The sequence below is a fragment of the Laetiporus sulphureus genome (assembly GCF_001632365.1).
Source record: "Laetiporus sulphureus 93-53 unplaced genomic scaffold LAESUscaffold_10, whole genome shotgun sequence".
In the NCBI taxonomy this organism is placed as follows: Eukaryota; Fungi; Basidiomycota; class Agaricomycetes; order Polyporales; family Laetiporaceae; genus Laetiporus; species Laetiporus sulphureus.
This window is the reverse complement of record NW_024468519.1, coordinates 298011-311927: the sequence shown is the minus strand read 5'-3', so window position 1 is coordinate 311927 and position 13917 is coordinate 298011. Positions and strand designations below refer to the sequence as shown.

The following is a 13917-nucleotide window of genomic DNA, read 5'->3' as shown; positions in this document are numbered from 1 at the left end:
AGCTTTGAACCGCCGATTACACGACTTTGGCGTTTCATTAATCATTCCTCATTCATCACGTGAGTATTCCTTTCTTGTACCCCTGCCTTTCCGCCTGCCTTTCCGAGGACAATCCCAAATCATATCTTTATCCGCCATGACCATTATGCGCAACGTTTGCAGGGCCATGGAGCGCATCGCTCCGCTGCGTCTCGCAGAAAAGTGGGACAATGTATGTACCCCCGGAGAAATGTCCGTGTAAGCTCTGATGTGCCACTCCTATGTAGGTGGGCTTGCTGCTTGGTTAGCTAGAAATCAGTCGGCTCGCTGGCCGTATCATCCTGAGTGACACGCACAGAGCCCCCCGTCCCGCGCACCAATGCAAATCGTGTGCTCCTAACGATTGAGTGAGTTCTCGTGGTAATAACAGCAAGTCATGAGAACGCTCTAATTTTTGCTTCTGAAGTCTTACCCACGACGTGCTCTTCGAGGCCCTCAGCTCGCCGACGCTATGCATTATTTCCTACCACCCAATCATCTTCAAGCCACTCTCATCCCTCACCCTCGCCAACCCTCTGCAGACATCCCTTCTCCGCTGTGCTACAGCAGGTATTTCGGTCTACTGCCCTCATACTGCCCTGGACTCCGTCACAGGAGGCATCAATGACTGGCTCTGCCTGGGACTGAACAACCAACTCGTTCCTAAGGAGGGATGCGTTCAGTATATCGGCGATGCGGACAGCGAGGGTATGGGTGGCGCTGGGCGAATCCTGAAGTTCGAAGAGCCGATTAACATGCAGGAGTTGATTAGGAGGGTGAAGAGCCACTTGGGCTTGGACCACGGTAAGCGATCATTGTGAATGCGTACTATTTATGCATGAACCAACAACCTCGCTGTAGTTCAGGTGGCATATACAACGACGCGAGATCTAATTGACGTCGAATCCGTTGCGGTTTGCGCTGGCAGCGGAGGATCGATGATCGATGGCGTCGATGCTGATGTGTATTTCACAGGCGAAATGCAACATCACGACGTTCTTGCGGCAGTAGCAAGCGGCCGAAATATTATTTTATGTGAGCTGCTTTGCCGATACGTCGCCTGATCTCATGCGAACAAACCATTTGTAGGTGGCCACACCAACACCGAACGAGGATATCTGCGTGTGTTGGCGGAAAAACTGACTCAAGAATTGGCGTTCGAGGCGCATACAGGCCTACCAGAGCCTTTACAGGTACATATCAGTAGCCAAGACTGTCATCCTCTGCGAATTGTGTAGATCAGCCCGTAATTGATGGAGGCGGACATCGTGGACTCCCGAGAGCTGTATCACGTTCGTATACTCAGAAGCTGCCTGGGACGTTGTCTCACATCACTTCAAGGAGGTGGCAGGTGGCAAGGTAATCGATGAAAGTGACGACACTCTAGAATACATTTGTTCATCGGTCGACCTCGCTGCGATACATGTGATGTGATAAGGGGGGGAGTAAATATTAGACTGATCCTGTTCTGATCATAATATTGAGGGTACGCACCCAAATACAAGATCCTATTTCATAGATCGTCAGCCAGAGTAGGTATACAGGACAGCAGGATTCACGCACCATAGTTCCAATAATGGCAACAACATCTGCAAGGAAATGCTGAGGGAATCAGATGTCAGTCCCGGTTATACAGTATCTATTGATCGTCGCTCACATCTAAAGAGCGTCCAGAGTCAGTACTTGTTCGTCGAGCGCGAAGCAAACTCACGTCTCATCATCATATCTGCACCTGCCAAGTGGGCGAAGCCAGGCGCGCGTATCTTGCAGCGGTACGGGCGGTTTGTACCATCAGAGACGAGGTATACGCCCATCTCGCCCTTGGGCGCCTCAATGGCACTGTACGTCTCGCCTGGAGGGACAGAGTAGCCCTCGCTGAACAGCTGTTGCACACTGCATCAGAAAATGCGAAAGGAGATGGGGGAGCGTTCAGAGACCTTGAAGTGGTGGATTAACGACTCCATGCTCTCCTTCATCGACGCGCGAGGAGGAGGGGAAAGCTTGTAATCGTCGATCTTGTACGCTCCGGTAGGCATCTTATTCAGACACTGATGAATGATCCGAAGCGATTCGCGCATCTCCTGCACTCGACAGAGGTATCGGTCATAGCAGTCTCCACTCTTGCCGACAGGTATGTCGAACTCGACCTGACAGAGCATAAAGTGTTCAGGACGTTGCACTTAAGAGGTTCACAACTAGCGAAAAACTCTACCTCGGCGTACTTGTCGTATGGAGCGACCTTCCTGACGTCCCATGGGACACCGCTACCTCGCAGCATAACACCGCTGAAGCTATAATCGAGCGCCTCCTTCGCCGTGACAACGCCGACGCCGATCGTCCGCTCCTTCCAGATACGGTTACCCGTTACGACCTCCTCAATCTCATCCACCCGCGAACCAAACTGAGTCGCCCACTGGAAGATATCCTCCAGTAGCCCGTGCGGAAGGTCAAATGCGACACCGCCAGGACGGACGTATGCTGCGTGCAGACGAGCACCGGAAACGCGCTCGTAGAACTCCATTAGCTTTTCTCGCTCCTCGAAGCCCCACAGAAAGGGTGTCAGTGCACCAACGTCCATAGTGTGCGTGAGGATCGCCATGAGGTCTGCATCGTAGCGATCAGAGCGATGATTGGAGAGGGCAGACGGTGATACGCACGGTTGAGAATACGAGTGATCTCTCCGAATAATGTTCGGATCCACTTTGCACGTTCCGGCACCTCAATGTTCAACAACTTCTCGACGGCAAGAGTGTAGCACAGCTCATTTGTCACTGACAGGGCCGAATTCAATACGATCGCGTGACCTGGTCAGGCGGAACGACGTACTCATAGACACATAGTCGAGCCGATCGAAGTACGGAAGGGCTTGCGTGTAGGTCTTGTATTCAATGAGCTTTTCTGTCCCACGATGAAGGAGGCCGACATGCTGGTATAAGAAGGATTATAATGAATAATTTACAGAAGTGATAAGGCTACTGTGAGCTTACCGGATCCGCACGCAAAACCTCCTCTCCGTTCAGCTCAAGAATCAACCGAAGCACACCGTGGGCAGCAGGATGCTGAGGACTATATCACGATCAATTTCGCACGCCAGAAGCACGAGAGAAAGTATAGGGCATCTCACCCAAAGTTTACTGAGGCCCAACATGCCCATCAGCACGGCCAGGCGGCGATAGGAGCAAACGAACCACTTACCAGTGAAATGTCTCATTTGCGTGTCCCTTCTCGTGCCCGTCTCCGCCAGAATCTCAGAGGCGGGCATTCCATGGAGGTCCTCCACAGTATGCAGATCGAACAGAGTTTTCACCGACCTCTTCTGGGAGGCGGCAGCGGGGGAATCGGTGGCCGTAGTCTCAGGCTGGGACGCGGAAGAGGTGCTTGAGAGGTGGCGGCGACCCAGCAACGATGCGGAGGTGGATGCAGCGCGGGGCAGGCGCGACGCTCGCGCGAGCTGGCGGCGGAAGAGCGTGGAAGCCATCGTCGCCGTGCGTAGATGCGAGTCTGTCGTCGACGACGTTGTCGGTGCCAAACGGGACCGTTTCCATTTGACGCGGGGCTAGCGCCAAATTTGGTAGCTTGCAGTCACGGTCCCGTGACTCTCCCGCGCACGGCGCGCTTTTTGCCGCATTGGATGCGTTTGAATCTCAGACGCGTAACCGCTCTTTGCTTGCCCACTCGCTGCTCAGTGCTTGTTACTTTCTAGCATCGGGCGGCATGAAGACCTTTTATCTACGTACTGTCCTTACGCTGCTTGCCGCCACCCGTACCGCAACGGCCGACGACCAGCCTTGCACCGCTCGTGATGGCGATGACTACTATGACCTGAGCTCTCTTAAGTCAAGGTACGTCCGCTTATAGGCACAAGGATGGTTCACTTCGCCGTGTTTCACAGTAAAATGTAGTATCACGTCCAGAATTGAATTAATTTATGCCAGTCCTCTAGTACTGATTACAGATTCAAGTCGCCAGGCGGCTATGAGTTCGTATTGAACGTCTGCAAGCCAGTCGTTTCAGATATGTGGGCGATCAAAGTAGACGACCCTGCGATTGTCGGTGGGTTCTCTCGCCACGAGCGCGGAGACTTCTCCATCGGGTGAGTTGATCAACAAAACTTATGTACATTCATTGATGAGCATACACCGGTAGGAATACAAATTCCACTCTAGTGGTTCAGAACGGTCATCCAACGCTCTTGATGACAGGTGGTTCTCGCTGCCCTGGCGCCGATACTATGACTGCCTCTACCGTCGTTCGGTTCACTTGCGATACTTCTGTGTTCGGCGCTGGTGCGTCATAACTGTTAGCTCAGTCATGGTATATAAACATGAGCTTAGGCCAACCCGAATTGGTCGCACAATTACCTCCATCGGATGTGGATGCATGTTCCTTTTTCATCGAGTGGAGAAGCCATGTCAGTAACTGCATCCAGACTTTCACACACATTAGCCTTTGATGCTGATTCTCATGGTAGGTAGCTTGTCCTACCCACGAGAAGACTGGAAGAATAGGATTCGTGACAGTCCTTGCCGCGATGTACGCCAATTGTCAAATACATCGCTTCGATACTGATTACTTATGCTGCATAGATTGACAACATTATTCATGCTGTACATCCTAGTGGGAACGTTCTACAATCGTTACGTCCTCGAACTCCGAGGTTTCGAGCAGATCCCACGCATATCGTTTTTCGCCTTCAGCGACATTATCGCATTCTTCGGCGGTTGCATGGACAGAACGCGACACCAGCCTTCCTGGCACTCCAACGGTGGCGGGACACGGAGGAGAGGCAGTGGTTCTGGCTATACCGGGCTGGCGGAGGAAGAGGAGGCTATGATGGCCGGGCCGCCGGGCTTTCTGGACGAGCACGACGAGGAAGACGTACGTCCTCAAGGCGCTCACGGAAGCGAGAATGCAAGGCCGGCGGGAATTGACGCTGACGGCATTATACCACCGTAACGTTATGTGCTATAGTTGTCATTCCATGTTTGCTTATCGGGCACCAGTCCGAATACGACAGATGTACAATAGAATGCGTGTCGCCGCTCAACTTGGCCTGAGATTCTGCGCAAGCTCACTGCATGACCGACTGCTATGCTTCGCTGTCGATGGCTATGTCAGCTCTCGTCGCCGCCGCCGCCGCTGTGCAGAGCTTGGCGGATTTGGCGGATAACCCCAATAGGCGGCCGTACGACGCGATCAGACGATGGGTGTGATCGCTGTGATAGTAGCAGATGGGTGCAACCGCAGGTCGGTGCTGTGCTGTCCGTAGCAGGGGATGTTGTCTGCATGCATGTGAGCACAGTGGGTGCGTACACAACGAGTGTGTTCCTGCGTGGTCGTCGAGGACAACGGGACTTTGTCGTGAGCTCGAGTCAACAAGGGGCCGAATTGGGTGCGGGAGACGCCGGAGCCTCGAGGAGCGTGCGAACCCCAGAAATGCGTCGAGGTGAACACGGGCGGGCACTCGGACTCGGGTCTGTCCTGGACGTAACTGAGAATCCGCCACTGGGGGTTTTGGGATTTCTTCTCATTGTTTCCTTCGTTTCGTCCCCTCCCTCCGTCTTTTTTCTTTTCCTTTCCGTTTCCCTTTCCCTTTTATTCCGCCTCTCTTCACGCAACGAAACAGACGATAGCGACACGACCCCAAATGGACCCGCACGCCCACCCCGTTGACGAGCAGCAAAATTTCATCCAGAACTACCCAATGTATGCCCAAGAAGAGGACTCGACCTACCTCATGTATCAGCAGCAGATGCCGTACCATCAGGTCGTGCATCCCGGCCCTCCTCCTCGTGGGTGCTCGTGTTTTGTCTTCATCTCAGCGGTCAATGGAGATCTGATACACCCGCCCGTCGCATTGTTACCATACTTCATTGTATGACTCCAGGCCAGTTGTCAGAGACAGACCTGCAGCAAGCGATGCACTATCAGCGTTCCCTCAACATGATGCCTCCCCAGGCGCATTACGCCGCCCCCGTGTACAACGCTTCCCCGCCTCATGGCGTGATGCCTCTTTCGGGCTCACCTCCCCCGTCGTCACCCAATATGTATGACCCTCTCTCCCCTCCCGTCTCCGGATCGGACACGTCCGCGGACGGGATCTACCATCACTCGCGCAACAGCTCTCTTACGGGCTCACCGTCGTCGTCGCGCGCCAATTCGCTTGTTCACCGCCATTCATTGCGCTACAATCCGACTCCGTCTCCCACGAGCTCATCTACTGGACGTAGAAGCCGAGGTCGATCATTTTCAGACGACGACGACATCATGGGTGTTGCCATGGCCGAGTCACTTGCGAACACGAGGAAGGAGGCGACGCGCCGCCAGAGGATAGAGGCAGAGCAGAGACGTCGGGACGAGCTCCGGGATGGATATGCGAGATTGAAGGAGGTCTTGCCGGTGTCAAACCAGAAAAGTTCCAAGGTTTCTCTTCTGGAACGCGGTCAGTCGTGTTGCCTCTCCTCAGGAGATATATCGCTGATAACGTCCGATATGATTAGCGACGAATCATATTGTATCGTTGGAAAAGCAGAACAGGCAGTTGCAGGCCCGCCTCGCTCAAGTGGAGCAGGAGGTGCAGCGATTGCGCGCTCTTAACGAGAAGATTTCGCTCGGTGTTGCGAACACGCCCTCTCCGGGCCAGGTCAACATGGACGCTCGTCCGCTGTCTCCTCCGCCCGAAGATTCACAGCAAGCGCACCGCCTTACCTCCGTCGCTGGACAGGAACCTCCGAGCGAGTCCAGTCCGTCCGCATCGGAGAAGGACTATTGATAACACGACATCACGATGCCTTAACGCCCTGTCACGGACACTGCTCCCCTATCCCTTCATCTTGTTACAATCCAAACTCATTTCTTCAATGAACAACCCAATCGCTCCACCCAAATTCTTTTTCCTCATATTCTCTACATTCTTCAGCGAGGCATTCGACACTACTTCAGGCAAGTGTGGCGTATATTCTTGGATGGAAGGCGCAGGAAGGCTGGTTTCTTCGATGATGGGCCGGAGTCTGTTGGTCAAACTTCAGATGCTGGAGACGGTACACAGCGCCGGGTGCGCGCATCGCCATCCGTCTCCCAACACTCTTGCAAAAATCGATCCGCACTTCGACTGTCGTCAGAATCCTGTTGCTCGATGCTGCAGGCTGGTGTGTAGCAAGACCCGCATTATCCTCGTCCCCTTTGAAGAGATGATCTACCTACCGAACTCGCTCATCGCTGGTCGTTCGAGGCGTGCCTTTTCTAGCAAAAATGCTGTCTCGCTTAGAGTCATCCTGTCGAACTCGAACCAGTGGAGGTGGTGATCATTGGGACGTTACTCATGCGTGCATGTGCCGGTGTCCCCATTCTTTGCCTTTTCCTCCTGCGTCTTCGGCTGTTGCTTCACATACGAACATTCTTGTAGAAAACAGAAGACTACGTATTGCCAGTCCCTATCACATCCGTTCAGTCATCTCTAGCATGATCTGGTTTCAGATGTCTATCTACGTGGTTGTATTATCAATAGGTGTTGTATACGATTATTCTCACCATAAGCTGTTCAAAGCAACCTTGGAGGCTCGTTTTTTTCTTTCCGGTCGACGAGGCCAGCGGTAGACGGAATGCGAAGCTCGCAGAGATGAGAAGACGATATCCCATTCATGCGTTGGCCAGCATGGAATGCAGCACGGAGGGCTGAACTCTGCAGCGGCATGGAGCGACAAGAGCGAAGGCACGAAGGTACGAACATGGCCAGTCGCGATATGGGAGCCGGGATGATATTTGTGCGGCTCGATCTGAAAAGAAAATCCATATGGTAGCTGCCCATGAGACCTGGGCTGCAACGCCTGGCTACTCGAAGAATATCGACGATCCATGATGACCAGCATGACGCTAATCTGCCTAGTCGTCCGTGCTGGGGTACGCGGTATGGCGGGACGTCGGTGACAGTGTCACCCCGACGACCGGTCAGTCTTATATGGACATATCTTCCTTGCGTGGCTTCTGAACCAGTAAAAGTAGCACGCTTGCTGACGAGCAGCGATGAAGATAGGATGCGGTTTCAATATATATTGGGGATCGTCGTGGGACTTCTAGATGGCCCAGCGGAGTTGAAGGTACAAAGTCTCCCATCGTTCGTCCGCACTGCTCTATTCTGGGGTGATCTGAGTCAGACTTCGTCGATACGGATGACGACGGCAACATGCCCATACATGACATATACAGCTATTGATGCAACCTTCCGCGCCATGTGAGCCAACTGGAAGTGGGGCGACAGGATGGGTGTTGGTGGTTGAATTATCTCCAAGATACCTGCATCGGTCTTCGCGCTTAGGCTTCAGCTAAATTGATTGCCCTGCTCCCATTCCTTTTGAGGAATAGATAGTTCGCAGAAACAAGTCGGCGTACAGTGGGCGAGTTCCGGCACGTCCAGACGCGCTTCAACTTGATGACTCAGAACTGCGATCGTCAGCGCACGCTACGCCGGCCAACGCTGCGCTATGCTATGTTTAGGTAGCACGATAAGGCTTGGGGGGTATAAATGACCCGTCTATTGGGCAGCGCCGCCATCATGAGCAGGGAGATGACACGGCACCACGCAGATGAAGTTGCACAGGATTGATGACCAAGGATGCCTTTACAAGTCAAATGGGAACCCACACGGCGAAACTGCTGTCACAGCCTGCACAGATTTATTTTTCCACGGGAAACCTGATGGGAAAATGATGAAAATATCTTAAGTCTGGATATGGAAATAGTTTGGAAATCAGGTGGAGACAATTGAATTATGTTACAATTGCTTCACCGAAACATATCAGTATCACATATTTTTGGACTGAAATATTTTCCTTTGGGAAATAGTTTCACTATTGCTGATACGTTTCGGTAAAACAATCGTAACATAATTTAATTGTCTCCGCCCAATTTCCAAACTATTTCCATATCCAGACATAAGATATTTTCACCATTTTTGCATCAGGTTTCCCGTGGAAAAATAAATCTATGCAGGCTGTGTGTAAGGATCTAGGTCAGGGCTCGAGGGATTTGGAAAATCCGTACGGAGCTCGCACATACCCTTTCCGGGACGCCGAAGTCCCTCGATATGTGGTCAAACCTTCCCGGAGTTATGGGGGTCTGAGCTGCAGATGGGAATTGCGCACCAAGATGGACAACTTTGGAGCAGTGATAGCCTCGGCGATCTCAAGCAAATCTCAGCATGGATGCGAACTCAGCTTCATAAAACATGTTCGCGAGAAAAGACAAGACCTTACTAAAAAAACTCGAAGCTTACCAGCGTGAGTTTAATGACCAATAGGGCAGCTCCTCAAATCAACATGCGGACACCAACAGGACGGCTAATTCAGTAGCACAGAAGCTCGAGAACGCAGTCATGGATGGTTTCATAAAAGAACTCACGGACCATTCAGACTTTTGCAGTTATTAATTCATTTGAGTCCTACTGGGGAATAGGGAGACCGAGAAGCATCCTCGAGACCTCTGAGTCCGACTTGACCTTCACCGTGGCAGAGCGATGGTTTGGACACCAATCATACTATCAGGGAAGAAGCTCCGGCTGCAGTTTTGTAAGACGGTGATACGGAAAGGAGGGTAGTGCACTTCACTCTGGGGTTTGTGAAAAATCCCGTTGGCAGTATCGGGACAACTAGAATAGGTTGCATTACAGCATCTGCGGATAACTTCAGCTAAGGGCGCAGGAAGACGGTCGATTCATGGTCATTTGCTGTCTTGGAGCCGAGATTCCATACAGTAAAAGAAGTATGCTCTCCGCTATCTGCGAATGTCAGATAGAAGATTGATTACCACTGCTTCTACATCGATTCTGGCCCAAGAGGGGAGAACATCTACTAGGAACACGGCACCCGTTCGGATGCAAAGCGAACATCGGAAATGAGCGCCTTCTCACGAGCGCCAAGGGGGCGCGATGTAGCAGTAGAGGACATGAGGCAGTCATACTCTCGATGGGAAATCAATTGGCAGGTCAGACACCAAGCATAACGGCTTACAAGTTCGGAACCGCTCGAGCAAAGTCCAGCGCTCTCGGACCACGGGACATGAAGACAGTCTGATTCTCTCAGGCCCATAGCGCTTGCTACTCTTCACCTGGAGGCTGGAGTGTACTTTGACTATCACACTTGTATTCAAATCGTCGGATCTGGCGTTATGACGACTGGGAGAGAAGGACGATCAACATTGCTGGAAACGTACAGATACCCCATCAGATGAGCGAGACGCCTGCAATAGCGTCCGCCATTTTTCACGGACCGGTGCAGCTCGTCGAGAGAACTAGTGTCAAAAGCGATGAGCAGACGATAACGCTCCGGGCAGTAAGTATTCTCTCTGAGCGTCTTGATGGAAGTGCGTTTGTGAGGCGCGTCGCGCACAATCCAAGTTGCCGTGGTCGTCTGACCTGCATCGTGTCGGGGACCCTGTGGGTAGTCCTGTCAAAATATCCTCCACGCGACGATAATGTTCACAGCTCACCAGGAAGCCGTAACGATTATGAGATGCCGCGTTCATTGATGGCCAGAACGTTGCTGGTCGAGCCCTGGAAGATTGTGAGAGTGTCACAGACGCGGGACGAGGTGTGACGTCAACGCCACACGTCACGCCACAATCAGTCACGCTCCGAGCTCGTGAACGTACGTTCGAGGGGAAGAAGGTTGCACACCACGGCGATGATGCGCTCTCAGGCCCCTTGTCTCCTGCTCCCAGCAGCGCCAGCTCGTCGCCGCGGCCAACGCTCTTCAGACCGCTATACAGACACATTGGCGTTTGCGCAGCTGCTGTTCAGCAAGCGACGAGAATATATTTATCTTACTATCGGCTCCACTTCTACAGGGCGGCTCTCACAATGTGGTATGCAAATCACGATAAGGACCGAAAGCATCCAATTGAACGTCATTCTCCTGCTCTAGGTGTGATAATTGCCTCCTCGTTCTACCTCTAGTACGCATAGTCGTGATCGTCTCGACCAAAATCAAGCTGATTATCTCGTCCTAACAGCGTCATGGTGCTATGGCTTGGGCTATCATCATACTCGTGAGGACTGGCTAGCATCACGACACTCTTTGGAATGTCGCTCAAAACTCCTTAAAACCAGCTTTACAGCATTGCAGGAGCTGTCTTCCTATTGGAATTTGGCCAGTTCATCTATTTCACGTACCCCGAATGGTTTGCTTCGTCGATCATTTTTAGTCCAAAATATATGCTTAACGAGGCTTGGTCGACATTTCAGGCAGATCTACGGTGGCATCGGCTTGGGCGTAGCCTTCATTGCACTTATCAACGTTCTCGCACTATCCAATGTGAGTGCTACTGCTACAAATTTAGACGTGTACTCTCATATCGAGCCCCACCGCTTTAAACGTCCACTGACAATCCGGATTGACGATTTATAGCGGTCGTATTTATGGACACGCGTCTGCAAGATAGCCTGGCCATTCGTGATCGTGATTATTGCGATTCGCGCTATCGCGATGATCGTCGAGATGCAACGCGGGTGCGTCTGCGTCCCCTTTCTCACAATCACATTCAACGGCGGCGTTCCGTCGCTGAGACATGCTCCATTCTCTCGTTGCCTGGAGTACTCCTGCAATTTGTCGACCTTTGCTTCTATTATGCCACGATCGGATTCTGGTAGCTGGCCTTCGAGGAACGTGCACATATAGAGGTTGCGAACATACAGCATCACCATTCATTTTCATGTGCACGGTAGCTCCTGCGAGATACTAGTGGGGCGTTTATCGGCTGCATCACCGTTCTCCATCCTTCCTCGTTTGTTCCACTGGAAGAGAACGATCCTGATCATGATTGTAATCTTCTGTGCATCCCCCGACTCCATCTCGGTATCGTCTGAGCTCTTGTCGGATCTTCTCGTAGCTTGACCTTGACCACCTTTTCCACATGATCCAACGTCATGCATGCACGCCTCATCACTAATGCGCATCCTTGCTATCGATGCCATTATCAGGAAATCGAAGTTCGAGTGGGAGTGTGCGAACGGAGACCAATTGTGGCCCGCCTCCGCTGAGGCAGACTACGGTGGTAGCACGACGATGCCCTCGATTCTCTGCAAGGCCGGCTTTCCAGCACTATACCTGGTGTTCATTATCGCCCTCCTGGTGGACATCGCCTTCCAGGTAAGCGCCCATTCGCTTGCCGACCGAACCACTTCCCCGCCGCGGTCTTCATTCACAAAGCGGAGTGTCTGATGATTGCGATGAACTCCGACCGGCAGATGTATATGTTCTTCATGACATGGCGGTATGAGAAACTGCTCCAGCATTACTCGAGCCTGACACCGTCGATCGGTGGTAAGCACCATTTCACATTTCGTTCCGGTGCACCTTATGGTCACATTCTGGCCCTTGGAACAGGTTACTACAAGGCTTGAACTGAATACCCGCCTATTCCGAGCCCATTCATTAACTCTTTTGATCCGCTGTTTGCTACGCCGCTATCTTCGAGTGCTCGGCATAAGTAGTACCTCTTTGCTTTTCCACTGTTCTGTCCATCACGACCGTCATGACTCTCACGACCTCACGACTGACGACTTTACGACTGACGACTTTGCCACGTCCGACTGCTATCGGTATCGACCGCTTGCAATCTACTTCTTTCCTATCTACTGTCTTCCCTGTCGTACCTTTTTTTTTTGGCAGTGGCGAGACGCCCGCGGCAATGATGATCCTGTTGCAAACGGAGCAGCTGTGAGTCCCGAAGCTTGCGGATAGCTCCGTCCGATGTGAAGAGACTCCTCAACGGAGGTGACGAGTGAAATGCCACACATGACATGGGCTTCTCAATCCAAAAGAAGTCGAAGGCAGAACATCGAGAGTTGCGCATGCATGTGGAGGATTGATCGGAACAACACAAGGAGACTAAGGATGGGGATCTGGAAGAAGAGAGCTGGGCAGGAGGGGAGAATGAACGCACAAAGTGGCTTACGCAGACGCGGACCTGCACGGGCAGACCGGCAACGGGAAATGAAAACAACGATGCAGGCGCTGAAATTTGTCCCCGGCCACGAGGCGTCGCTTGCTCGAAATAGGAAGAATGTCATTCAATTGGCCGAACTCTCGGGGGATGAGAAATACTCTCGTAGGGAGTTTAACGCTGTGTTGAATGGCTGACCTGACCAGGCTCTGGGACGTGACCAGGGTCAACGCATGTCGGGACGCTTGCCTTAACAGGCGATGGAGACTGGTGATATGAAGATAAGCTAGTTGCGATCGATTGAGGCGGTACAGGACTAGATGCGTACGTAAATTCAAGGGTATTGGGATTTGATCGCCCGTTGGTATGAACGTTAGCTTACTAGGTGGGCAGGAGCGTCGTTGACTCACCCGTAAACCTCCGCGTCGTGGACCCCAGGTGGCCTACACGGTATGACCGAATGCCTATCCAGACTCTGGTATGCGAAGTTCAGAACCGCCACCGCGAACAATACCATCAGCGGGGTCATTGCGGCGAGTGGCTCATAATGAAAGTAATGTACTTGGGCGAAGGGCGATGATGATACGTATCCTGGGGATAGGTCAAGAACTCGAAGACGAGCCATGCGAGGCTCCTGTGATGCCGCGAAGTGACCCAAGCCCGGGATGTGAGAAGGAGGATTGTCGAGCCGCTGCGCAGGAGACGCCATCGGACGATGAAAGGGTCTCCGATGGGCAGAAGCCGTAAGGAGAGACGGCCCTTGCTGGAGATGAGAACACGGAAGCAAGGCCGCGGAACCATTTCATGTCACGACGGAGGTAATTTCCCAGCGAGCGGCAATGTGACATCAGTCACCTTCCGTCACAAGGCGTTATCCCTAGCACACGAGGCAGCGTCTGATCTTCTGTCTTTCTCTACCCCCCTCGGGGTATATAGTCCCTCCTTTCTCTTCCCAGCTCCCTA

The 13917-nt window shown here is 52.4% G+C and overlaps 5 protein-coding genes across 5 annotated transcripts; 3 read left to right on the top strand and 2 right to left on the bottom strand.

Annotated features, from left to right (window-relative positions):
• Positions 1 to 90: 90 nt before the first annotated feature.
• Positions 91 to 1398, top strand: LAESUDRAFT_723529 (NGG1p interacting factor 3). The gene is made up of 6 exons (XM_040908434.1): positions 91 to 211; positions 267 to 282; positions 338 to 386; positions 446 to 822; positions 880 to 1053; positions 1108 to 1398. Exons 1-6 carry the CDS (start codon positions 137 to 139, stop codon positions 1254 to 1256), a joined length of 840 nt encoding a protein of 279 aa, XP_040766379.1. The 5' UTR covers positions 91 to 136; the 3' UTR covers positions 1257 to 1398.
• LAESUDRAFT_723528 (Ndufs2, NADH:ubiquinone oxidoreductase 49 kd subunit) lies at positions 1343 to 3552 on the bottom strand. The gene is made up of 12 exons (XM_040908433.1): positions 3214 to 3552; positions 3143 to 3152; positions 3006 to 3084; positions 2845 to 2944; positions 2676 to 2789; positions 2231 to 2622; positions 1956 to 2165; positions 1730 to 1901; positions 1676 to 1677; positions 1582 to 1620; positions 1513 to 1526; positions 1343 to 1432 (listed from the first exon to the last, which is right to left on the bottom strand). Exons 1-12 carry the CDS (start codon positions 3494 to 3496, stop codon positions 1417 to 1419), a joined length of 1431 nt encoding a protein of 476 aa, XP_040766378.1. The 5' UTR covers positions 3497 to 3552; the 3' UTR covers positions 1343 to 1416.
• Positions 3553 to 3732: 180 nt separating this feature from the next.
• LAESUDRAFT_648667 (uncharacterized protein) lies at positions 3733 to 6790 on the top strand (the record flags this gene model as incomplete). The annotated part of the gene is made up of 10 exons (XM_040904123.1): positions 3733 to 3860; positions 3962 to 4111; positions 4165 to 4293; positions 4348 to 4429; positions 4490 to 4551; positions 4605 to 4970; positions 5316 to 5340; positions 5714 to 5810; positions 5906 to 6460; positions 6519 to 6790. 10 exons carry the CDS (start codon positions 3733 to 3735, stop codon positions 6788 to 6790), a joined length of 1866 nt encoding a protein of 621 aa, XP_040766377.1.
• Positions 6791 to 10870: 4080 nt separating this feature from the next.
• On the top strand, positions 10871 to 12412 carry LAESUDRAFT_735802 (uncharacterized protein; the record flags this gene model as incomplete). Its single annotated transcript, XM_040910626.1, has 9 exons — positions 10871 to 10875; positions 10935 to 10965; positions 11023 to 11058; positions 11120 to 11190; positions 11255 to 11324; positions 11418 to 11518; positions 11990 to 12158; positions 12257 to 12332; positions 12396 to 12412. The coding sequence occupies 9 exons, from the start codon at positions 10871 to 10873 to the stop codon at positions 12410 to 12412; spliced, it is 576 nt and encodes a 191-aa protein (XP_040766376.1).
• Positions 12413 to 12938: 526 nt separating this feature from the next.
• LAESUDRAFT_723520 (uncharacterized protein) lies at positions 12939 to 13892 on the bottom strand. Its single transcript, XM_040908432.1, has 2 exons — positions 13365 to 13892; positions 12939 to 13270 (listed from the first exon to the last, which is right to left on the bottom strand). The coding sequence occupies exons 1-2, from the start codon at positions 13661 to 13663 to the stop codon at positions 13129 to 13131; spliced, it is 441 nt and encodes a 146-aa protein (XP_040766375.1). The 5' UTR covers positions 13664 to 13892; the 3' UTR covers positions 12939 to 13128.
• Between the last annotated feature and the right edge of the window lie 25 nt (positions 13893 to 13917).

Coding starts and splice junctions, on each gene's coding strand:
- LAESUDRAFT_723520 (XM_040908432.1), bottom strand. CDS start 13,663: ATGGCGTCTCCTGCGCAGCGGCTCGACAATCCTCCTTCTCACATCCCG. Junction 13,271..13,364: donor CACGACGCGGAGGTTTACGG/GTGAGTCAACGA, acceptor GTACGCATCTAG/TCCTGTACCGCCTCAATCGA.
- LAESUDRAFT_723529 (XM_040908434.1), top strand. CDS start 137: ATGACCATTATGCGCAACGTTTGCAGGGCCATGGAGCGCATCGCTCCG. Junction 387..445: donor CGTGTGCTCCTAACGATTGA/GTGAGTTCTCGT, acceptor TTGCTTCTGAAG/TCTTACCCACGACGTGCTCT. Junction 1,054..1,107: donor CGGCCGAAATATTATTTTAT/GTGAGCTGCTTT, acceptor AACCATTTGTAG/GTGGCCACACCAACACCGAA.
- LAESUDRAFT_723528 (XM_040908433.1), bottom strand. CDS start 3,496: ATGGCTTCCACGCTCTTCCGCCGCCAGCTCGCGCGAGCGTCGCGCCTG. Junction 2,945..3,005: donor AGGTTTTGCGTGCGGATCCG/GTAAGCTCACAG, acceptor TTCTTATACCAG/CATGTCGGCCTCCTTCATCG. Junction 2,790..2,844: donor GCTCGACTATGTGTCTATGA/GTACGTCGTTCC, acceptor CGGCCCTGTCAG/TGACAAATGAGCTGTGCTAC.